The sequence below is a fragment of the Ictalurus punctatus genome, unplaced genomic scaffold (assembly GCF_001660625.3).
Source record: "Ictalurus punctatus breed USDA103 unplaced genomic scaffold, Coco_2.0 Super-Scaffold_100068, whole genome shotgun sequence".
Classification (NCBI taxonomy): Eukaryota; Metazoa; Chordata; class Actinopteri; order Siluriformes; family Ictaluridae; genus Ictalurus; species Ictalurus punctatus.
The window spans coordinates 1,720,345-1,746,335 of record NW_026521091.1 but is presented as its reverse complement, the minus strand read 5'-3'; the positions used below and the strand labels follow the sequence as shown (position 1 = coordinate 1,746,335).

General features: G+C 41.2%; 1 protein-coding gene across 2 annotated transcripts; it reads left to right on the top strand.

Annotated features, from left to right (window-relative positions):
• Positions 1–9,898: 9,898 nt before the first annotated feature.
• Positions 9,899–25,050, top strand: LOC128630885 (uncharacterized). 2 transcript variants are annotated; one of them, XM_053679179.1, is made up of 7 exons: positions 9,899–10,025; positions 11,291–11,447; positions 16,289–16,457; positions 19,937–20,056; positions 20,209–20,307; positions 20,441–20,569; positions 21,522–25,050. In XM_053679179.1, the coding sequence occupies exon 7, from the start codon at positions 21,545–21,547 to the stop codon at positions 22,397–22,399; it is 855 nt and encodes a 284-aa protein (XP_053535154.1). In that variant the 5' UTR covers positions 9,899–10,025; positions 11,291–11,447; positions 16,289–16,457; positions 19,937–20,056; positions 20,209–20,307; positions 20,441–20,569; positions 21,522–21,544; the 3' UTR covers positions 22,400–25,050. The 2 variants fall into 2 exon arrangements, 1 of the variants encoding a protein (XP_053535154.1); XR_008395148.1 differs by lacking the exons at positions 9,899–10,025; positions 21,522–25,050 and adding an exon at positions 10,079–11,019 and having other exon boundaries at positions 20,441–21,074.
• Positions 25,051–25,991: the final 941 nt, after the last annotated feature.

Sequence of the window (25,991 nt, the reverse complement as noted above, 5' to 3'; positions counted from 1 at the left end):
TGAGGATAAATGACGGTCTTGTTAACTTAATTGAAAACCCTGACAATGTTGCACAAAATTCGGAAAACGATAATGAACGCAACCACCCAATGGAAAACATACACTCACCTAATACCCAAGATTCTCAAATGGAAAACACACATTCGCCCGATACCCAAGATTCTCAATTGGAAAACTCGCCCGATATCCAAGTAGAGCAAGAAGGTGATGGATTAGAACCTAATATTAGAATAATTAATCGGGAAAGATTCAACAACACTGAGATTAGGAGAAGAGTGAATTTTTCTTCTATCGCGAACGTTGACAGCTTTGCAGATTTTTATAATTAATTATGTTTTAGAGATTTTAAACAGTGCGATTGAAATCGCTAACAATTTAATTTCTGCCAAGGATGTAGTCACCGTTGAAATTAGAGGTGATACGATAAATGTTTCATCACGCATTCAATTAGACAATGGTGTCATCGATTTAGGTTCTTTTCTGACCATGCTCGAAAATGCAATTCAGAGTAAACGTGAAATTTTTACCGATAATACCCTTGAAATAGTCGTCCAAATTGTCCGACCACTTCGGGGAGGTGGAAATAGAAGGAAATTAGAACATATATTCAAATCAGAAACCCTGCAGAAGAAAATGCAGCATCTATACATTTTTCACAACAGAGACAACATGTGCTTCGCCTTGTGTGTTAGCCAACTTTTGAATCGTGAAAAAAATGATTTTGAAACCGAACAAATCGCTAGAAAATTACAACACGATGTGGGATTATCCGTAAACACCGCAGTCAGCTTCGCTGACGTACCGACATTTGAGAGACATTTGAATTGCAAAATCGTAATCGTATACTGTTCTGCTAGTAAAGCCGGATACTCTTTCTTTCAAACTAGCAAGACTCCCCACGAAAAAAAGATTTACTTGTTTTTACATGACAACCACTATTATGGGGTTAAAAGTATCACCGGACTTTTAGGAACGAGTCATGTTTGTCATTTCTGCCATTCGGGGTTTGACGTTTTATGGAAACATAAATGCGCTTATAGCTGCAACGTTTGTCACGACCCCGATTGTTACAAACACCCTAAGAATGTTACTAAATGTCCAGAGTGTCAGAGACTGTGTAGCTCCCAATACTGTTTCGAGAGGCATAAAGCAAAGATTCAATCGCACAAAGGCGAATATTCTATGTGTGAAACGGGATTCTACTGCGGTAAATGTAAACGTGTGATAAGGGATAATCCTTCTAATCGTGAGAATCACGTATGTGCCCATTCGAAATGCATACTCTGTGGCCAAAAACTTGATGAGGATATTGAGCATAGATGTTTTATACAGAGGGCCAGGAAAGAAAGCGAAAATACGGATTATGTGTTTTACGATTTCGAGACTAGGCAGGAAACAGGAACACATGTAGCTAATTTCATATGCTGTATTGATTTTAAGGGAGAGGAGTGGGTGGCTGAAGGGGATGATTGCGTCAGTGCCTTCTTTAAAAAGTTTCGGTGTAATGCATACCACGGATACAAGTTTATAGCCCATAACGCTAGAGGGTTCGATTCATACCTTTTGTTAAACCATTTAGTGAAAGAAGGAATCACACCCGAAATCATAGCGCAAGGCGGTAAAATTTTGTGTTTCATCGATACCGCGTTTCCTCAGTCCTACATTGATAGTCTATCGTTCTTACCCATGAAATTGAGTAGCATCCCAAAAGCCATGGGTTTTTCGGAAAGCAAGAAAGGCTATTTTCCCCATTTCTGGAACACCGTAGAACATCAGGATTACGTAGGGCCGTATCCTGACCCTAAGTTTTACGGTGTAGATGGCATGATGCCTAAGGATAGAGAAGAATTCTTTAAGTGGTACAGAACGGTTTCTGACAAAGTCTTTGATTTCAAGAAAGAGATGGCGGAATACTGTGTGAACGATGTAGAAATTTTGAGAAAGGGTTGTATAGCTTTCAGACAAGAAATTCTCTATAGTACAAAGGTCGATCCTTTTAAATGCATAACGATCGCATCTGTGTGCATGAAAATCTTTAAAATGCATGAAAATCTTCCTGTGTGCATGAAAATCTTCCTGCGTAAAGACACTTTAGCTATTCCGCCGCTTGATAATTACATCACCACTCAGAAATCTTTCTCAACACCTTCCATACAATGGCTCGAATATGTTTCAAAAACGCAAAACCTACCCATTCGCCACGCGTTGAACGAAGGTGAAGTCAGGTTCGGTACCTATTACGTAGATGGTTACTGTGAGGAAGGGGAAAACCGTAAGATTTTTGAGTTTCTTGGGTGTTTTTATCACGGCTGTGAAAAGTGTTTTCCCTCAATGACCCCGCATCCTCTTACCAAATCAAACGCAACCTTCGGAGATATCCGTCAAAAATCGATGGAGAGAATTAAGAATTTGCAAGACACTCTCAATTTGAAAGTCACTCTGATGTGGGAACACGAGTGGAATGAAATGAAGAAAAACGACAATCTCGGGCAAAATTTTCTAAAAGACTTTGACTTTCCTGAGCGCTTAAACCCTCGAGATGCTCTTTACGGCGGTCGAACAAACGCGTTAAACTTGAATTATGTAGCTCAACCCGGTGAGAGAATCGATTATTTTCGACTTTACCTCGCTTTACCCATTCGTAAATAAGACAAAGACATACCCGATCGATCACCCTATCATCATTTATCGTGACTTTCAACCTCTGAAATATTACTTTGGTATCATTATAGCAAAGGTATTACCACCTTGGGGTCTGTGGGCACCTGTTCTACCATTTCGTGTAAAAAGCAAACTCCTCTTTCCTCTATGTAGAACGTGTGCTGAACATCAGTTAAAACATTGCGAGCATACGGCTCAGGAGAGAGCTCTTACCGGAACATGGGCATCTATCGAAATTGAGAAAGCCGTCGAAAAAGGTTACAAAATTCTAAAAGTGTTTGAAGTGTGGCACTTTCCTAAAAGGTCTGATAAGCTTTTTACGAGATATATTAAAATGTTCCTCAAGACCAAACAGGAAAGTTCAGGTTATCCGTCCTGGGTCGTTGATGAATCATTTAAACGTGAGTACATTCGCAAATATAAGGAGAACGAAGGGATTACGTTGGATCCGAAATTTATCACTGTTAATCCTGCCAAAAGATCCGTGGCTAAACTCGCACTAAATTCGTTGTGGGGTAAGATGTGTCAAAGACCAGACAGATCAAACACGACCTTAATTCGCGATCCTGCCGAGTTTTTACAGTTCATGTTCTCCGATATTTATAATGTGAGTCAGTTCTCTTTTTTGAATGAGGAGGTGGCGATGGTACAGTGGCGTTACGCAGACGAGAGATTGATTAAACCGCTAAACGCTAATGTATTCATCGGCATTTTCACTACAGCGTACGCTAGGCTTGAGCTGTACAATTAGATGGATCGATTGGATCAGCGTTGTTTGTACACAGACACAGATAGCGTCATTTTTAAAAGTAAGGAAGGTGACTGGATGCCACCCTTAAGCGATTACTTGGGTGGACTTACCAGCGAACTAGATGATGGCGATCAAATCGTGGAATTTGTAAGCGCAGGTCCTAAAACCTACGGTTACAAAACCATGAAAGGAAAAACAACCATGAAAGCTAAAGGCATTACTTTAAATTATATCAATTCTGAAATTGTCAATTTGAAATCACTAACAGAACTGGTGGACGAGCGAGTGAAAAATCCGGATCATACAGGTCATCTCGTAACCACGCGTAACCAAATCGTGAGAGATAAAAAGGGGTTTCATTTGAGAAACAAATCACAGTTGAAAAGGTTCAGGGTTGTGTACGATAAGCGTGTTTTATTATCTGATTTTACAACTCTCCCTTACGGCTATTAAGACTATTCTTGTATATATGTGTATATAGTTTCTGTTGATGTGTTTTGTAAAGGAAAATATGAACGTGACTGCTTTTGACGCTAGGATGCAACTTCCCTTTTCATGTATCGTATGTGGACCGAGTAATAGTGGAAAATCTTTTTTTATCAAAATGCTGTTGGAAAACTGTAAAGAGGCAATGTCGGTTGTTCCGGAAAACATTGTCTGGTGTTATACGTGTTGGCAGCCTCTGTACAATGAATTATTGACCAGAATAAAAATAATTTTTCTTCAAGGAATACCTGATTCTTTGTGTGATGACGAACTATTTCCTCCAAATAAAAAAAACTTGTTGGTAATCGATGACTTGATGGAATCCGCCAGTAAAAATGACAAAGTAGAAAAGGCTTTTACAAAATACACACACCACAGAAATCTGAGCGTCATCTACCTCGTTCAAAACTTGTTTTTTCAAGGAAAGACCAGTAGAACAATCAACCTGAACACCAACTACATGGTTCTTTTTAAAAACCCTAGAGACAAATTACAGATCAGCATACTGGCTCGTCAAATGTATCCGGGTAACAGCAAGTATTTTTTAGAATGTTTTCTCGATGCTGTCTCTAGACCTTACGGGTATTTATTTGTTGACCTGAAAGCACAAACGCCAGAAGAACTTCGTCTCCGTTCAGGGTTGTTTCCGAGGGAGAAACTGGTTGTGTATGTTCCGAAGAAGAAGAAAAAACTTTAAAGTATCGACAACAAATGTCTGAGCGATTGAAAAAAACCCCCCCGTTGCTGAATTCATTACACAGGTCTCCATCCCGAAGGAGAAAGGATATATTACGCGATGCGCCCACAGATCTCATCCTGAGCATATGTGAACTAGCTTTAAACGTGCTCAGGGGAAACATACCACTGACGACAAAACAGTATTGGGTTTTAAAAAAAACAAAAAAAATGGATCAAACTATTTGCTGATAAAAGAGCATCCGTTGAAAGAAAAAGGAAAGTTATTAATCAATCCGGAGGATTTCTTCTGCCTTTGCTCAGTGTAGCCATTCCTTTTATAAGCAGCTTAATCGCGTCCCGCAACAATTAACATGGAGACTGCTGAGAAAATGGATTTAGTCCCTCAACATCAGATCGATAAACTTAGAAACATCACCGCGGAGAAGGAAACCATAAGAAAGACTGTTGAAAACAACTTGGACGATGCAATACGTGGTATTTTATCAAGGACTGATCTGAACGAATACGATAAGGCGAAACTCTACGCGTCTGTGCTGCAAAATTTTTTAAACTTGGTTAAAGTAGGAGAGCAGGAAACCGCCCAATTGACCCTGTCTCTACCTAAAATATCGGAAAGCAAAACGGAAGCAGCTGTGACCGAACCCCCCAAAGACGAGATCGTGCAAGAGGTCCTCGCTAACATTTCTGCTAGAAACAAAAGAAACGCTTCGTACGTTATGGAAAAACTTTTAAAAGCCGGGGCTACGTGGAACGATAGTGGTGAATTTATTTTTAAAGGAAACACTATCAAAGGATCTCACATGGTGGATTTGCTAAAAAATCTCACGGCCCCTCATCGAGTATCCGACGAACACCGCCATTAGGTATTGCTGAAAAGGGTATATTTAGGTTGGCTACTGTCTGTAAGAACTCTTTCCAACCTAAAGTCCTCCGTTCGTCGGATACTCGATGAGGGGCGGTGAAAATAAATTCACCGCTATCGTTCCACGCAGCCCCGGCTTTTAAAAGTTTTTCTCACACACAGACAGACTCTCTCTCTCTTGCACGGACACTCTGTCTCACAGACACATTCTCTCTCTCTCACACACACAGACACACACTCTCTCACACAGACACAGACACACTGTCTCTCACACAGACACACTCCCTCTCACACACAGACACACTCTCTCTCTCACACAAAGACACATTCTCTCGCTCTATCACTCACAGATACACTCACTCTCTCTCTCACACACACACAGACACACTCACTCTCTCACACACACAGACACACTCTCTCTTTCTCACACAGACACACTCTCTCTCACACACACAGACAGTCACACACTCTCTCTCTCACAGACACACTCTGTCTCTCACACAGACAGACTCTCTCTCGCACAGACACACTCTCTCACTCTTGCACAGACACTCTCTCCCTCACACACAGACGGACACACTCTCACACAGACACTCTCTCTCTCACACACAGACACTCTCTCTCTCTCACACACAGACACACTCTCACACAGACACTCTCTCTAACAAACAGACATTCTCTCACACAGACACTCTCTCTGTCTCTCACACTCAGACACTCTCTCTCTCTCTCTCTCTCTCTCTCTCTCTCTCTCTCTCTCTCTCGTGTGCGCATGGACTGAGTGAGTGGGCGGAGTGGGAGTGGTAGTGAGTGAGTGTGTGCAGAGCGTGGCCGAGGCCGCTGCAAAGTTCACTTGTTAATTTTTCTATCTGTCTTTTCTTCAGAAATACGATTTCCTTTTAGGTCTTTGGTTTCTGAGGGAGTCTTAATTTACTCTTGTTTGTTGTGTGTGTGTGTGTGTGTGTGTGTGTGCGCAGGTGTGTGTGTGTGTTTGTGTGTGATTTTTCCCGCTGGCCTGGGCGGCTGTTTCCGTGGTCGGGAGCATGGCTGCCTCAGGTATGGGGAAGTATGATTCCCTCACGCGGCGGCATGCTATTAAAGTAGCCACTAGCGCCAGCGTTGAGGAGGTGAGTCTGGCCGTGGGGGAGAGTGTTGGACACGACAACATTCTGTCTGCGGTCCGGATGAATAGTGCCGTCGTGCTGTTTCTGAAAACGGTGGAGTTAGTAAACGACATGGTGGACAGTGGAGTTGTGATTGATGATGTGTTCCACTTAGTGCTTCCTTTATCAACCACGTCTAAAAAAGTCATCCTGTCGAATGTTCCTCCTTTTATTAAGGACGAGGTTCTGTCTCAAACTCTATCCCGCTATGGAAAACTCCCAGATCAAGAAGATAGCGACTACAAGTAAATCCCCTCGTGTAAAGCATGTTGTGTCTTTCAGACGGTGTGTGTACATGGTTCTGAAGGACAATAATGATCTGGATCTGACACTGAATGTAAAGGTGGAGGATTTTAATTGTTATTTACGCTACTATTACTACAATGAAGTGTTTTGGGTGTAGTTTATCTGGTCATCTGGTGCGGGCCTGTCCGGAAAAACGGGTAAATCCCGAAAATAATGATAATGCTAATGAGGCCGCTGGTAACGAGGTTACTGCTGGAGAGGGTGTTGGGGTGGATGGGGCCCCCACACCGGGAGAGGGAGCAGCAGTACCTTCTCAGGTGGAGACACCTGAAGCTGGCCCCTCTCACCAGGGTGTCGGTGCTAAACCAGGTGAAGAAGAGAAGGCTGAGACTGAGCCGGATTTAGGTGATAAGGATACACATAACAGTACGGTGTCACTAGATAGTGTGATCTGTCCCTTGCTGATGAAGTTGCGGATGATAGCTCTCATATGGATACAGAAGAGAACGTGTTCAAGGTGCCCCAGAGAAAGAGACGGAGAAATCGTCCTCATGCACAGGCTAAGAGGAAATATGTTGCAGAGGAGCTGAATTCTGTGGAGGTAGAGAGCGAGAGCGAAGCGTCTAACTGTAGTATTACATGTAGTGTAAATTTGTGATTAACAACTAATACTAGTGTAAATCTAAGTGGCTTTTCGAGCCATGAATATCGCGTGGACGACATCAGGGCTTTTCTGAGAAAGACTAAACATGCTAGGAATGTGAGGATAGACGAGTTTTCCCGGATGTGGAACAGTTCATTAAATTAAAAAAACAAGGGGGTTTATGGGAGAAGGGGGTTTCACTGATCAGGAGGGATACCGTCTAAAGAAAATCCTTACAAAAGTCAATGTAATGTTAGACAATAACGGTAGTGATAGTCAATCCTAGACATCATGTACGTAAATCTATTATTTTCCCTCATATTTATGAGTGAGTTTCGAGTTGCTTCGTTGAATTTAAATGGAGCAAGGGAAAGAAATAAAAGATTTTTGTTGTTTGAAACGGTGAAGCAAAAGAAAATTGATGTAATCTTTGCTCAGGAAACCCACACAGACACCAGTAATGCTGCTGACTGGGCCAGGGAGTTTAAAGGGTTATCCGTTTTAAGTCATAAGACATCTACCAGTGGGGGAGTAGTTATTTTATTTTCCTCTAATTTTATCCCCTGTTCTTATCAAGTTGATGAAATCATAAAGGGTCGACTGTTAAAGGTTAGAGCTCAATATGAGAATAGGTGGGTCGTTTTTGTTTGTGTTTATGCCCCGACCACTGCCATTGAAAGAATGTTATTTTTATTAACCTTAGATAATGTCCTGAAGAATTGTGACTCTGATGATTTTTTTATTCTAGCGGGGGATTTTAATTGTACAGAGCTGGGTATAGACAGGAATCATGTAGAGCCCCATATGCCATCACGTAGAAGGCTAGTCAAGTTAATGAAGTCCTGTGACCTTGTGGACATTTGGAGAAATTTTCACCACATGCAAAAGCAGTATACCTGGGTGCACTCCTACAATAATATGCTCTCTATGGCCAGATTGGATAAATTTGATGGTTTTAAACAGCAGTTAAGTGCTTTTAGAAGTTGTGTAATTATACCGGTAGGATTTACGGACCATTGTATGGTTCTGGCTACTGTGTATTTAAGTAAACTCAAGCATAAGAGTGCGTATTGGCATTTTAACACCAGTCTATTGCAGGACGTTAATTTTAGGGATGTGTTTAAATATTTGTGGAGTGATTTTAGAACCACAAAGGGTTCTTTTAAATCAGTGCAGCAGTGGTGGGATTTTGCCAAAACGCAAATTAAACAGCTGTGTCAACAAAATACCTCCAATGTCACGAGAGACACAACTCTACGTATGAAATCCTTGGAGGATGAAATAACGGCGCTTCAAGTGTTAATGAAAAACACAGGACGGCAGGTATGCATAGAAAATTTAATGACAAAAAAGAATTTATTGAAAAAATTGCCAGACGTTACCGCACAAGGAGCTCTGGTCAGGTCACGGTTTCAGAATGTGGAGTGTATGGATGCACCGTCGAAATTCTTTTTTAATTTGGAAAAAAGAATGGTCAGAATAAGATGATACATGGCCTGTTTTCTGATGATGGGACACTTTTAGTGGACCACAGAGAAATTCGAAAGAGAGCAGTCGGTTTCTACAAGCAACTGTGCAAGTGTGAAATCTACAATGAACAGGCCCATGATAACGTCTTCTTGAAACAATCTACACTGGGTTCCACAGAGTGTTCTGTTTCTCCCCAAGGATGAAGGGGGACATGGACTGGTGCACCTGCAGAGCAGGACTGCAGCCTTTCGGTTACAGTTTGTGCAAAGGCTGCTACATGGACCTGTAAATGCAAACTGGAAGGCTGTAGCATGTGTCATTTTACAGACACTTGAAGGGCTGGATTTACATAAACCTCTTTTCTGGATGGACCCGAAAAAGATGGACATCAGGAAACTTCCTGTTTTTTACCGTAATGTTTTTAAAGTGTGGGGACTTTTAACAGTGCAGAGAGTACCATGCTCAAGTTCTCTCTACTGGCCGCTGGAGGAGCCAATCATAAATGGTTCCATTTTAGATGTATCTCAAAGGAAGCCGTTTCCTGCACTTACGGAGGGGTTCCGCAGGGCTGGAGTCGTCACTCTGGGTGACCTACTGACCTTAGCAGGACCGGAGTTTGGGAACGCGGTGGCAGTTGCTGGACACATAAAGATGAGGTCAGTCCGTGTAGTCACGCAGTTCCTTGTGGAATGGAGGTCCCTGTTGACTGAAGAGGTCCTGAACATGCTGAAGGAATATTCCGGAAGGTTAAGTAGTCCCAATGACCAAGATCCTTTACCGGATTTTAGAGTCTCGGCGAATGTACATGAGTGCTCAGGTGTGTTTTTTAAATCTGAACAACTAAGTTTTGTGGGTCCCAAGTTACCATCTGGGAAAGAACTGTACAAAATGTGCGTACTATCCCTAAGTTTCTGGACAAAAGAGTCGACACACCTTGGCGGTCTGTTCTACAAATAAAGGAACATGTAAAGCCACAATGGAGGGCTTTGTACAAGTCACCATTAACAAAAAAGTGTGGGGATTTACAGTGGAGGATTTTACACGGTGCAGTGGCTGTTAATTCTTTTATCTGTGTTTTAAACCCTGATGTGAGATATGAAGGTCCTTTCTGTGCCGTGAGAGAATCTGTGTTTCACATGTTTATGCACTGTGTGAGATTGAAGCCTCTTTTTACTGTTTTACAGAGACTGCTTGGCCATTTTAACGAGAGTTTTACAATCGAAACCTTTATATTTGGTTTTAAATACTCTCAAAAAAAAAAAAGGTTTAAGTGTCAGTTGATAAATTTTATCATAGGGCAGGCAAAGATGGCCATATATGTCAGCAGGAGAAACAGAATTGAGTCAAATTCAGGGGACAGCGTTTTAGTGGTTTTTGTGATTCTGTTGAAATCTAGGATATTAATCGATTTTAAGTTTTACCAAGAGATGAAAGACCTTGTATCATTTGAGAATATCTGGTGTCTGGAAGGGGCATTATGTGTGGTTTTAGAAGAAAAAGTGAGATTTCATCAACTTTTAAAAGACTGTGTACGTACTGGTTGAAACTTGTTTGCTTATTTTATATTCTTTACTCCTTGTGGGTTTTAAAGGCAACTGGAAGGAGAATTATTTGAATTATCTATTTATTTATATATATATATATATTTAGCGAGTATCGTGTTCTTGTTTGTGTGTGTGAGATTTGTGAATAAAAAGGCTGCTTGAGTCACTTCTCAAGCCGTTAAACTTCTCTCAAAAAATATAAAAATGTTTTAAAATAATCCTGAAATTCTCGTCGGCGTTGGCTTACTGAGCGATGAAGAGTCGGTTCAACTGATTCAGTTCATTCATTCAAACCATCGAAGTAGGATAAGCGGCTTTGGTAATGATTCTTTAAATGAATCGATTCAGAATCCTCTTCTTGAATCGTTTGAGTCGTTCTCACTCGGTCAGGGTTGCACGTGTGGGTTGCTTTTCCTGCACGTGTAATCAGCACGTGTTCACAGACCGTAAATCCCGACCCCATGGTAGACACTCGACAGAAATTTCATACTAAAGTATTTTATATTTTCTGGGTCTAAACAGAGCAGAAGTAATGCTAATGTGTTGTACAGATTCTGTTGGACTGGTGAACTGTGTGGATTTGTATATTTAACCCAGTTTAATATGGCCTGCTTTGTTCAGTCAGAGACAAGTAAATCTGTTCTAATGCTCATTTATTTTAGGTAGATAAAACAAATGTTTGCTTACACATGAATACGTACTTTATGCCTTCAGAATGGTGGAGATTTGTCTCTTGACTATTTTAAATTTGGTTCTCTTCAACAGGTTGTGTTCGAGTTGTGCAGGCTTGTGTCACCTGACTTAAAGAAGGCATTGTTTGAAGGGCTTGATCAGCACCTCCCACGGCTCCTGCAGTTGTACAACACCGAGAGGCAGTGAAATACCCGAAATCCAACATGTGATGACCCGCATTGATCAAGAGGTAAGTCTAATGAACTTTAGTTTGTTCTGCTCCAGAAATGAGCCGATATCCAGCAGAACAGCACTGATAGTTGTGTAATAGACGTGCACAGTAGAGCTGTCGTGATTAATAAATAAACTTATAAATGTGATTACTTGATGAACGTAGACAAAACTCTATAAATGTGAAATGTTTTGTTGAAGTTCAGATGAATCTCTGATGTACAGAATCTTCAACAGAGTTCTGCAGAAAGATTTTGAGTGCCTGTCATTCACCAGAACAAATTTGCAGGTGATCAGTCTGTCTAAAAGAAAAAATCTAAACACACAATATAAAATTCCTGCAGTGTGAATAAAGCCTTTGTGTTGCTTTTAGCAAACATGTCTAGTACTCTCGGTTCAATGTACACAATTTACCCCATTTAAATGCATTTTGGAAATTGTTCCACATGGCCTTAAAGTATGAATATTCACTGTATGCCAAATAAGTAATCAAAGAACGGAATGGATTTTTTTCTTCTCTAATGGACCATTAATCACAATTATAAAAGATGATGCATCTGGTACAAAGTATCAGAGCCCCCCCCCCCCCCCCGCTTTTCCCCCCCACAATGGATGCATGACTTTTGCTACACCATTTCCACTGTGTGTGTTACAAATCACTTTGAGGTAAAGCACTGCTGCTGCGAAGCCCTATTGGATCTGCTCCGTTTTTTAAAATTATTAATAGTAATAATATTAAATTTGCTCTCTCTATCTCTGACTCGCTCGCTCTCTGAAACACTCTTTCACTCTCTCTCTCTCTCTCTCTCTCTCTCTCTCTCTCGCTCTCTCTCTCTTCCTACCAGTAAAGAGTGAGAGACATCACAGCGAGAATGCAATTCCAAATCTGTAATGTATAATTTTACACTATCAGAAGGAGGGACATGTTCAATCTCAGTCTTTAATTAGATCTCTGGCAACGAAGGGGTGTGTGTGTGTGTGTTAAACAATAACATGCATGATGTATATTATGATCAGATCGTATACGTGATTATAAGAAGATTATACCTCTAATCTTATAAGGGATTAAAAATGGAAACCGAGCTTCGGCACATCAGTAATAATAATAATAAGTGGTATGACGTGATCAGTGGATCGATGAGGCTCTCTCTGAGTCACTCAGCGTTTTGTCTTCTCTCCACACCGTCATGTGTCTTTCCTTTTCTCCCGTCCGTGGCTCCGAGACGTGTTGACGTTCAGGTTTGGCAGGATGTTCCATGATGGACACCTCCAGGGGAGTCAGAATCGAGTACAAAGTGTTTGTGTGCTAAAGGAAAGAGATCTGGTGGAAAGTCAGAGTTATAGAGTTATAGTGCTGAGAAAAGTTTGTCAAGAAAAACAAATGTGTTTTTATAAGGTTTTCATTTTTTTGATTCACCCTCGTATATTAATGCACTTGTTCTAATATGTTATCGTTCCTATAGTAGCTGATAATCAAGGATGGGGTTGTGTGATGCGTTACCATGACCACCTGTTATTGTTATGCGTGTGTACATAATACGGGAACGCTTTAAGTGACCATTTCCATAATAGTTTATGATTTCTGAGGCCCACATTGTATCTGCATTATTATAACGTATTGCACTGGGGAGCTGTTTACCAAACAGTCAGTAAACCCTGCTGGAAGTGTCTTTTTATTTTATTTTTATTAAAAAAATTATTATTATTATTATTTTTTGCCCCCTATCACTTTCTGTGCGAGTGTGGATTGAGTGTTCTCAGTCCCGTCTCGGGCTAAACCATCACAGCTCTATTAAAATTGTCATCAAGTCTGAACATTAGAACCCAGCTTCCTTTTTTTTTCTTCAAGAACACACTATGGCCAAAAGTTTGTGGACACCTGACCATCACACCCGTACAGTATACGCTTGTTGAACATCCCATTCCAGATGTATTTCCCCTTTACTGTTACAATAGAGTCCACTCTTCTGGCCAGTAAAGTTCTTCTGCATGAACCGTAACACACTGTGTCTTCATGGAGCTGGGTTTGTGTACAGGGGCGTTGTGATGCTGGAACCGGTTTGGGTCTATTAGTTGCAGTGAAGGGAAATTGTAACGCTACAGCGTACAGAGATGTTCTATACAGCTGTGTGATTTCAGCTGTGTGGCAACAGTTCAGGGAAGAAGCACATGTGGGTGTTATGGTCAGGCGTCCATATACTTTTAGTTACATGGTGTATCATGTTTATGCTGTAATGAAGATTCAGTGAACTGCAGGCTGATTTCAGCACCAAGGACAGCACCAGCTGAGGCCTGAGTCACTATGAGAGCCTGAGAGAAACAAGTCTCTCTCTATTTCTTTATCTCTTTCTGTCTGACTGATTGTCTTTCCATCTCTCTCTTGATCGGTCTCTGTCTCACTCTCTGTGTGTGTGTCTCACTGTCATCTCTATCTTGGTCTCTCACTTTCTGTCTGTCATTCTCTCTCACTTTCTTTCTGTCTGACTGCCTTTCTGTCTCTATTGATCTGTGCCTCTCTCTCTCTCTCTCTCTCTCTCTCTCTCTCTCTCTCTCTCTGGGAGTGCGTGCGTGGGGAGGACAGAGCGCGGTTCTGAGACAAAATCTTTTCAAAATGTTTGGTAAACAGAGCAAATGATGTACTGCACACAATCATACACAAAGACCAATCATACTATATAAAAGACAGATCTATTACAGAGAATCTGCATCTAGTAAGGCACTTGTATGACCATGCGTATGACAACAAGATTGAAATGGGGTTTTTACCATTAGATCAGGAGAAAGCTTTTGACCGGGTCGAACATGTTTTTCTTTTTAACATCCTAAAGGCTTTTGGTTTTGATGAAAATTTTATCTCAATGATGAGGTTATTATACTCTGGAGCTACATTTATGATAAAAGTGGCCAGTAGCTTAAGTACTGCTGTGAAGGCTCAGAAGGGTATCAGGCAGGGATGCCCCCTGTCGGGCCAACTTTATAGCATAATTATTTAACCCCTGCTATATGAGCTTAGGAAAGAATTAACAGGTCTACAAATCGACACTCTAAACTGTCAACAACCCACCAAATTATCTGCATATGCCGATGATCTCACAGTTTTAATTAGAGGTGATGTTAAGGTGGTAAAATACGCTCTGGAATGTTATGGAAGAGCTTCATCTGAAAAAGTCAACTGGCATAAGAGTGATGCCGTGTGGTCAATCTGTTAAAAGTCCATCACTTCCTGGCATCATGGACTCTATCAAATATCAACAGATATTAAATGAAAACCTGACTGCCTCTGCCAGAAAGATTAAAATGGGCTGTGGTTGGATCTTCCAGCAGGACAATGATCCAAATCATCATCAAAATCAACACAAAAATGGTTTACTGACCACAAAATCATCAAATGAATAAAACACCACAGAGTTGTTCTAGGAAAATATATTTACTGATGGGGTGGCATGTTCTTCAGCTCAACGTGGAGTTAACAGCACATCCCAAAGTGTTTTATTCCACTTGCACCACAGCAACTTGGCAGCACTAACAATCTGTTAAAAAAAAATAAAATAATAATCAGCCATAACATTAAAACCACCTGACTAATGTGCAGGTCCTCTTTGTGCCGCTAAAACAGCTCTTACTCGTCGAGGCATGGATGCCGCAAGACCTCTGAAGGTGTGCTGTGGTTTCGGGCACCAAGAACATAGTTCCTTTAAGTCCTGTAAGATGCAAGGTGGGCCTCCGTGGATCAGACTTGTTTGTCCAGAACATCCCACAGATGCTCAACAGATGCTCAAATGATCTGGGGAATTTGGTGGCAGTCAACTCCTTGAACTCTGTCATGTTCCTCAAACCATTCCTGAACCATTTTTTGTAGTGTGTCTGGGAAAATTATTCCACTGAAGGAGACCACTGCCATTAGGGAATTTTGTTGCCATGAAGAGGTGTACGTGGTCTGCAACAGTAATGGGTAAGTGGTACATGTCAAAGTATATTAACATCCACACAAAAGCCAGGACCCGAGGTTTCCCAGCAGAACATTGCCCAGAACATCACACTGCCTCTGCTAGCTTTTGCTCCCCACTCGCATCAGTGAGCCTTGGGTGCCCTTGACCCTGTCACCAGTTCACCAGTTGTCCTTCCATGGGCCACTTTTGGTAGGTACAAGACCTGCCGTTTTGGCAATGCTCAGACCCAGTTATCTAGACGTCACAGTTTGGCTCTTTTCAAAGTTGCTCAGATCCTTACACTTGCCCATTTTTCCCTAACCGTTCGCTTGGTGCCTGGTATACCCCACCCCTTCACTGGTGCTGTTGTAATGAGATAATCAGTGTTCTTCACTTCACCTGTCAGTGGTTTTACTGTTGTAGCTGATCGGTGTATAGTTGCATTTAATGTTGTAGAATGAAAACACATTCCCGCTCTCACTTGTGTTAGCATGTTGTAACAGCTGTTCTTCCCTCACCTATTGTGTGGTGTGTTTATTTATTTATTTTTATTTATTTATTTTATTTTAAAAAACAAAACTTTTTTTTATATATATATAAAACAAAGCAAAAATGCTGCTTGTCATGTTACCGATAGGGCCACAGAAATGTCCTCTGTGCTGATGTTTTGGCTGTATCTGAAAACTTGTAGCTTTACCCCTGACTTTTACTGTATTGACACTGGAGATTCCTTTCAGAAATGCTCCATTAATGTCTCCTAACATAAACCCACTAGGACTAAGATGATTTATGCATTGTAGCACCAAACAAAGGTTTCAGTCACTTTTCTGTCTGTAAATTGTCCATCACTGTGTATGGGGCCATAGTCTTGTGTCCTTTATTCATCTCCGTAAATAGTCATCATATTAACCTGTTGACTGGTGTTTATCAGACAGGAGCCTGTGGTTTCCTACTCTGAACGCTGTTCGAGCCATGTCGACTTCAGGAGGCCCCACTCCACCCTTCACCACCCTGTCAGTCACCCACCCAGCCAATCACATCACTCCTGTAGAGCTGCACCGACCAGAGAAACGCAACGCCATGAACTAGGCCTACTGGAGGTATGTTTTTTCATCAAATAAAGGACATAACTACAGGGTTTTCCAAAAGTCTCCATACATAAGGGACTGTTTGCCAGTACCAGGTCAGTACCAGGTCACAGGTCAGTACCAGTGACACTAGAGAGAGACATTAGCTGAGAGACATGAGGTCATTTCCACTAAGGGAACATAGTGAGTATCAATGCTCCCTGGTTTTTGTGGTGCATTGTGGGGATTTTTTAGGGAGCGAACGTTCCAGTGCACTGGAAGGATTTTGCAATTGAGACAACACTTAAAATGGCTGACTCCCTGGTCTCTTGAACCCATACCCTAAACTCAATAGGAAGTCAGCATTCTGATTTTTCTCTTAATTTTTTCCTCCTTTTTTGCCATTTCCAGGCCTTGTACTTTAACGTACTCCTCCTGGAGCTTTCATCAGATCGGCATCACGTTCAGTCAGTCTCATCTGCAGGCATTGACGATGCTAAATTCCGAAGCTTTTGAATTTTTGCTGCTCGCCGTGGGCGTGGCGCTCTCACAAATTTAGAAGTTTCACCATGAAAAAGGAAGTTGTTATAACTCAAACATAGAATGTCCAATCTAGGGATGTCACGATACCAAAAATCTAGTAGTCGATACCAGCAAAAATACACGATACTCAATACTACTTTGTGTATAAATAAATAATACTTTTAACTCCTTTATTTAAACACGAGCATTATAAAAAAACAATAGTGGCAACAGTCACATAATATTAAAAAAAGCAATTACAAAATAGATATATAATAAATATGTAGGCATAAAATGTTTTTTCTTTGAGATGTTCTGAAATGAGGTCTGGTTTCGGTGTATAGTTTGGGGATCTCTGTATACATGAAGTAATTTTTGCCTGGTATCTGGGGTTGAACCGCTGAAGCAGAGAGAGAGAGGGGGAAGGTGGAGCAATTTCATTTTAGCCCGGAACCTTTAGCTTGCCTTTGCTAGGAGGTTCAGACTTGGCTTTCAACAAGATAAAGAGCCAAGCATACTTCCAAATGAACACACAAATGCTTCAAGAAACTCAAAATCAGTGTTTTACAATGAGCTTAAAATGTCCTCCATGGTGGCATGGACCAGGACCCCTCGGTCTGCAGCATTACAGGAAGATTTCAGGTTAGACATTATGGGAAGAGTCTCAGTGCTGTTATTGTCTCTAGGGCAGACATCAGTTAACATTGTGACCCCTTCCCTGGAGAGAACAGCATTACAATTCTGAAAACAGTTTTTGTAAATAATAATTCACTACTTAAAGCATGTACCCGAGCTCCTGCTATGCAGTAACTAAAACTGTCTGCAACTCACGTGTTACTTCATTCTTTAGTTTCTTCTCTTAAGTGTAGAGCCTCTGTCAGTTTGTTTGTTAGTGTCTCTCATAAGAACTTCCCCAGAGTAGGACAACTGGCAAAACATTACTTGTGTATTCAAGCCACAAGCTCCCCCTCTGAGAGGGTTTTTAGTACAGGTGGCAACATTGTCACATGTAAAAGGGCATCTTTGAAGCCAGATAATGTAGACCAGCTTGTATTTCTTGCTAGAAACCTCTAGAGCCTATCATTGGGTGTCATCAACCCCCAACAATGTCCCTGCCCCAGCAACATGTGTTCTTGTTATTGCTCACACTTTTTCTGTTTTCTTCAGCAACTCTGAGCATTTTTCATAATTTTTTTATCCTGGCTGAAGCACTTTTATTTCAATCTATAAGAATAAAATAGTAATAAGTTAAAGATATTAATATTGACAAAGGTGAGAGTTTTGTTTATTTGACAGTGATTTCACATTTCTTGTTTGTATGAAGGTTAAATTCAAAATAATTTTTTTAATTTCTAAATTATTATATAGTTTTATAGGAGGAGGTTTCATAGACTTGGCATTCATTTTACAGAAGTTTGAAGGTACAGACATCTATTGTGGGTGTCCTTGGCAGTTTTTCTGAGGATTTATATTGTTCATATCGATATCGGAGTTATATCGTATCGACCGAAATTAAGCAATATATTGTGATATACATTTTGGCCATATCATCCAGCCCTACATGAAGGATGACCATGACAGGGAGTTCTCCATTACCTGTCAGCGCAAATTTTCACCGTGCCTTCGTGTCCTGACCTGTTTCTGATTGAGAAAGTGTGGTGCATTATGAAGCGCAAAAGAGTGCAACCAAGGCACTGTATAGTTGCGCAGCTGAATAAATCTATAACGGATGAATGGTAGAAAATCCCGCTTGTTAATAAAAGAAATGGTGATGTTACACAGTGTTAAACAACTTTTTAGGAGTTTGTTGCAGTCATCAGATTTGAAATGAGTGTGAATGAAATTTATTTTTTAAATATTCAACATCAAAGTACAACATCAAATAATGTGTTTTCAATATAGTACAGGGTGAATTGAATTTTCAAATGTCTCTTTGGTTTTGGGGTTTGTTTGTTTTGGTTTTTTTTGCATTTTCCATATTGTCCCAGCCTTTTTGGAATTGGGGTTGTAGATAAAGAGAACCCAATTAAACTAATGAGACAAAAATATAATACTTCATCATTTATATATTGAGGGAAATGAACCAATATTACATATCTGTGAGTGGCAAAAGTATGTGAACCCTTGCTTTCAGGATATGGTGTGACCCCCTTGTGCAGCAATAACTGCAACTAAACAGTTCCGGTAACTGTTGATCAGTCCTGCACATCGGCTTGGAGGAATTTTAGCTTCAACTCTGGGATGCTGGTGGGTTTCCTCACATGAACTGCTTCCTTCAGGTCCTTCCACAACATTTCTAGTGGATTAAGGTCAGGACTTTGACTTGAACATTCCAAAACATTCACTTAATTCATTCTACCAAAAATGGTTAAAGAAGAAAAGTGTGTTTAAGGTTGTTTTCTTGCTGCATGACCCACTTTCTCTTGAGATTCAGGCAAATTAACTGCTAATCTTCGATGTTCTTACTCTATGGTTAGAAGTACAATATTTGTGCCACTCACAGATTTGTAATATTGCGTCATTTTCCTCAATGAATAATTGACCAAGTATAATATTTCAGTCTGGTTTGTTTAATTGGGTTCTTGTCTACTTTTAGGACTTGTGTGAAAATCTGATGTGTTAGGTCATATTTATGTAGAAATATAGAAAACTTTGACATTGCAAGCACCACTGTATCTGGTGTGTAGTGGCTTTGGTATCATGTACGTGTTGGGAGAAACAGTCTTCTTAGATTCACTCAATTCTGAATGTTCACACTTTAACTGTTCTCCCCCCCCCCCCCCCCCCCCCCAGTTGTATAGTGAATATACAGCTTAATAGAATGATTAAAGTTCTAGCAGCAAGGTCGTTTTCCCTATTTGGGGAAAACATTTATTATTAAAGTAGGGTTGAACGAAGTGCACTTCATTTGACTATTTATTGGAATTGTAACAAAATGTTAACTTTATCACTATTAGAAGTACCGATTTGTGGTCTTATCCTCATTACAGGCACGGATGCTGATCACAAAGGAGAGCCTGATGACCACGATCGTCCGCACATTCGATGATCACCTGAGACATCGAGACCAGCAGGGACAATTTCAGTTTGAACTCTACAGTGCACAAAAGGTCTTTAAATTCCGCAGGGTCCAGAGTCTTATAGAAGACCTCAAGTACGGCTGGAAAAAAGCAGAATGTGTTACACTGTCTGTCAGAGAATATCATTATTAATGATAATTAATAGCTAATCATTCTCATTAAACTTTTTTTTTTTAACTCAGATATGTCCTGATTAGCCGTTCAACAGAGTGGACCGACAAGCTCAGGGAGAAGTTTCTGGAAGGACTTGATGCTTTCTTGGAGCCGCTCAAGGCCATGCAGTGTGTTTACATGTGTTTGTATAAGCCATGTTAACTTGCAGTTATAGATGTAATGATCATGTGGGGTGCAATATAGCCATGTTGTTTAATATCAGTAGTATAATGTGTGTTTGGGGATTTGTGATTTCTGCAGGGTATGGACCCAGTAGTACGCGACGTGGACCAAGACATAGAGATGGAACCATTGTGGGTGACAGCCTTCACATTGCAGATGAAGCTCACACACATTATCTCAGTGATGCAAGAGTGGTGTGCCAGTGATGTGAGTACTAACACACTCACCAGTACTAGTATATTACAATATGTGCACACTCTACAGGAGTTCTGGTAGTGCGACCATAGCAGCAAATGCACATATTATTCCTGCACAAACTAAAACCAACAAGATCTGTCTGAAGATCACAGGACTTTTGTCTTTGTCATGTCTTTGAGGTGTATGGAAATGATTGGCTCCGAGTAGGGATTTCTTGAAGGTCAAAGTTCTATACGTGGTTGTAAATTTAAATCTATATATGGAAGCCTTCAAATAAGAAGGAAGTATTCGACGTGCAGGAAGTGGACAAAATAACTAACAGTACATGAAAAAGCATCTTGACAAACACAGCTATTGTGTATGGGTGAATCGTTGTGCCAGCTAACAGCATGCAGCCACTATAAAAATGGTCTGAAAAGTATCCCTTAATGAGTTTTCAGAATTAACAGGCAACTGACAGAGCTCCAGTTCGGCTAAATAGTGGGTGTTGTAATTGCAGGTGCATCAGTCCCCAAAATTGGCTTGATGCGTTAGTCGGTCTTCCTGGTGTTACATGGTGTTCGGCCACACAGCGATTACATCACTTGCCCGCTGCGGCATTGCTCCTACTGTTATTTTGAACTTGAAGTGTCACTGAGGAAGCAGCACCCTTCGAGCTAACGCTATTACATTAATTTCTTCTAATCTCTATACTTTAAAATTATTTACCTTACGTTATACAAATATAACTGACACTACTTTAGATAAAACAATTGTAACGTTGCGCTGTCGAAAATTTGATCTGTATTATGTTTTTCTTTTTTTTTTTTTTTTTTACAAAACATCCGCGACTAGCTTGTAGCCCGTAGCCCGCTAGCATCACCTACCGCTAGCCTTGTTTACGTTTCACATTTCTCACTTACCGCTGTTCTGTTTAAAAAAAATATATATATGTCTGCTGTCTCTCTGGTTTTGGGTGCAGATGAGGACTCGCTCGAGCTTCACATGGTGCGGCTGGAACTGGAAAATGTGGAGAAGCAGATCCGCGGCCTACTTGACAAGCAGGCCCAGCTGCTGGAGCAACAAACTGCGCTGGAAACATCTTGTGCCTCTGCCCACATATCCAAGGTAAGCACACAGCGTGGTATTTCCACTCCCAGCCCCTCTACACCGTGTGTTTCTCTGTGCAGGGACCGTGCACCTAGGACTTTCCCAGCCGTGGTCTCCGTCACGCCGGCGCCAACACACCTCGGGCCTTGGGTGAACCAGCGGCGGAAGGCGCGGGCTGGACCCTCTCCACCTCCGGTGTTCGAGATTCCAACCAGGAACCGCTTCGCCCCTCTCCGCCAGACCAGACCCAACGCTGTGATCATCGGAGACTCCATTGTGCGGAACGTCCGTGTAGCCTCATCTAAAGGTAAGGTGCGCACACACTGTTTTTCTGGTGCTTGTGTCCTTCATGTCGCTGCGCAGGTATCCGGGATCCTGAAGAAGGACGAGCGCACTGGAGCGGTTGTGCTGCACGCGTGGACGAACGACACCAGGCTGCGGCAGACGGAGGTTCTGAAGAGGGACTTCTCCAGCCTGATCGAGACGGTACGAGGCAGATCACCCACTGCGAAGATCATCGTCTCTGGACCTCTTCCCACATACAGACGTGGAGCAGAAAAGTTCAGTAGACTTCTAGCATTAAATGATTGGTTAGTCTCTTGGTGTAATGAGCAGAATCTGGTGTTTGTCAATAACTGGAATCTGTTCTGGGAGCGTCCTAGGTTGTTTCGTCCTGATGGCCTGCACCCCAGCAGCCTTGGAGCGGAACTGCTTTCAGACAACATTTCCAAGGCGCTACACTCCAAGTGACTGCTTACCGTAAGCACATCTTCCAATAATAACAGCATTCAGTATAATCAATGTTCAACTAAAAATCCGGCAAAGGTAATACATACTATAGAGACTGTGTCTGTTCCCCGAGCTATACAAATATATAGAAAATCTCGGAAAGTCTATCTTCGTAACCTAATTAACATAAAATTAAATCATATTGAATGCACAGCCAGCACTTTTGATCTGAGGCTAGGACTATTAAACATTAGATCTCTTGCGTCTAAGGCTCTTATTGTTAACGACATCATTACTGATCAGGAATGTAATTTAATGTGTTTAACAGAAACTTGGATTAAACCAAACGAGTACATAGCATTAAATGAAGCCAGTCCTCCTGGATACAGTTATGTACATCAGCCTCGTTCAGCTGGTAGAGGAGGAGGTGTTGGTTTCATCCATAGTAAAAATCTAGTCGTCACACAAAAACCTAAGCATAAATTTAATTCTTTTGAAATTCTTTATACCAGTATAACTTATGTAGCCACAAAAAATAAGTCAATTCCTCTAATTATTATTTACAGACCCCCAGGGCCATATACTGAATTTCTTAGTGAATTTGCAGACTTTGTCTCAAACCTGGTTGTGTCTGTAGATAAAGCATTAATCGTCTGTGATTTTAATATTCACTTTGATATCCAGAAGACCCTCTGAGGACAGCGGTTGTGTCCATCTTAGATTCAGTAGGGATTAATCAGAACGTAATCGGGCCTACTCATAATGGTGGTCACACTCTTGACCTCATACTAACATACGGACTAAGTATAGAAAATATTATCATTTTTCCGCAGTCTGAAGTTGTCTCAGACCATTATCTTATCTTGTTCATAATACGTATTGATCATAATATTTCCACCTCACCTCGCTACCGCATAAAATGTACCTACACATCAGCTACTGCACCGAGCTTCATAAATAACCTCGCAGAAACATCAATTAGATTTGGATCACCATCAGATCACATAGAACTCGATCAGGCGACTGAAAGCTCGGAGTCAACACTCCGCTACACGCTAGATAGAGTGGCTCCACTCAAAAGGAAAATAATTAGAGAAAAAAAATTAGCAAAAATTTTCTGTGATCCGCCACGCCTACTTAGGTCAAAAGATGCAGGCTATCTGATGGTACCTCGAATAGTGAAGGCTACAGCAGGGGGAAGAGCCTTCTCTTATAGAGCCCCACAGTTATGGAACAGTCTTCCTATTAGTGTTCGGGACTCAGACACAGTCTCAGTGTTTAAGTCTAGGCTTAAAACATATTAGTTTACTCAAGCCTGACTCTATTATGCTAATTCACAGTCCTAATAATCTTTTCTCTCCCTCTCTCCTTCTGCCGAGCCACACACGAATTTATGGAGATACTAGAGATCCTGATCCTTTCTGCCTCTGGATGGCGCTCTCATCTACTGCAATTCCAGACTGCTGAGATTACGGCTGCTCCTAAGGCCAAACAGACTTCATATAAATCCATAATGAACTTTTTCACACTATCTGTTGCTACCCAGATATATTTAATAGTATTTTATATCTATCTATCTATCTATCTATCTATCTATCTATCTATCTATCTATCTATCTATCTATCGCTCTCTCTCTCTCTCTAGCCTCCTCACGGGGGTCGGTCTTCTTATAGGAGATAGCCTCCTCACGGGGGTTGGTCTTCTTATAGGAGATAGCCTCCTCACGGGGGTTGGTCTTCTTATAGGAGATAGCCTCCTCACGGGGGTTGGTCTTCTTATAGGAGACAGCCTCCTCACGGGGTTTGGTCTTCTTATGAGATGTTCTTCTTAAAAGGGATGAGAATCTCAAAAAGGGGATGGGCTTCTAAAAGGGGGTGTGATTCTCAAAGGGGATGGGCTTATTACAGGAAAGGGTGTGATTCTTAGAGCAGATAGGCCTGGTAAAGGGGACGGGCTTCTCGAAGGACTTCTAAAAGGCACCTCATGCTCATCACCACCATTTTGCTCCTCCTCATGCTGGTCAGGCATGTGGACGTCATCCTCGTAGTCACTCTCCACGGTGTTGTAGTACAGCTCGTCGGCAGCAAACGGCGGATCAGAAGATGTATCCTCCCTCCGTGTTCCTGTATCAAAAGAGATGAAGAGACAGTGAGACACATCTGCACGTCTCGTAAAAGAAACCAGAAAATCCTCCCTCTAAACTGTCCTTTTCACAAAACGTATTTACACAAGTTAATGGTAAATTACTGTCATCTTCCTATAACGGTGCATACATCCTCAGTATCTCCGTTATAGCTGCATGTAGAGGTGTTCGATACGGGTGTTACAGTGTCACGACTTCACTGTTAGTCACGGCATATAATCACACACTTACCTCACTGCTCACTTTCCCCCTTGCCAACAAACAGAATAAAACACATTTCTGTCTATTACTGTTTTTTTCTGATCTCTAACGGTTCTTATCCCTTTTATGTCCATCTGTGGCTCCCCAAAAACTCTTCCCACCCTCTTTCTCCTAAATCACACAACTCCTAACTTCATCACACATCGACGGCTATGAAGAACAAATCATCGCTGACCAGAATTAAACCAAACTACTCTATATTTTGCCTAAGCAGCACTGCACACTGGTCAGATTTATGATTATTTATTTATTGCTCAGTCAGCTGCATTTCCTCACAGCAGCTCTCTCTCTCTCTCTCTCTCTCTCTCAGCTTATAACACCTTTAACAATACTTTTCGTTCTCAAAAATATCTTAGAAACAAGAACAATTAGGAAATTTTATTTGCTTTAGTTAAATTCTATACGGTTATACTATTCACTGTAGCAAACTTTAGTTAAACTTTTAGTAAACTTTAATATAGAAATAGCTGACTTTTCTACCAAGATAGTAAACACAAAACCAAACTGTTTCATATATCTGATTAAAATTTTTATATATATATATATATATATATATATATATATATATATATATATATATATATATATATATATATATATATACACACACACAAACACACACACAGTATCTCACAAAAGTGAGTACACCCCTCACATTTTTGTAATTATTTGATGATATCTTTTCATGTGACAACACTGAAGAAATGACACTTTGCTACAGTGTAAAGTAGTGAGTGTACAGCTTGTGTAACAGTGTAAATTTGCTGTCCCCTCAAAATAACTCAACACACAGCCATTAATGTCTAAACCGCTGGCAACAAAAGTGAGTACACCCCTAAGTGAAAATGTCCAAATTGGGTCCAAAGTGTCAATATTTTGTGTGGCCACCATTATTTTCCAGCACTGCCTTAACCCTCTTGGGCATGGAGTTCACCAGAGCTTCACAGGTTGCCACTGGAGTCCTCTTCCACTCCTCCATGACAACATCACGGAGCTGGTGGACGTTAGAGACCTTGTGCTCCTCCACCTTCCGTTTGAGGATGCCCCACAGATGCTCAATAGGGGTTAGGTCTGGAGACATGCTTGGCCAGTCCATCACCTTCACCCTCAGCTTCTTTAGCAAGGCAGTGGTCGTCTTGGAGGTGTGTTTGGGGTCGTTATCATGCTGGAATACATGCTGGGAGCATGCTCTGCTTCAGTATGTCACA

Excerpts from the sequence above, each read along its gene's own strand:
- LOC128630885 (XM_053679179.1), top strand. The coding sequence starts at position 21,545 with ATGGTGCGGCTGGAACTGGAAAATGTGGAGAAGCAGATCCGCGGCCTA.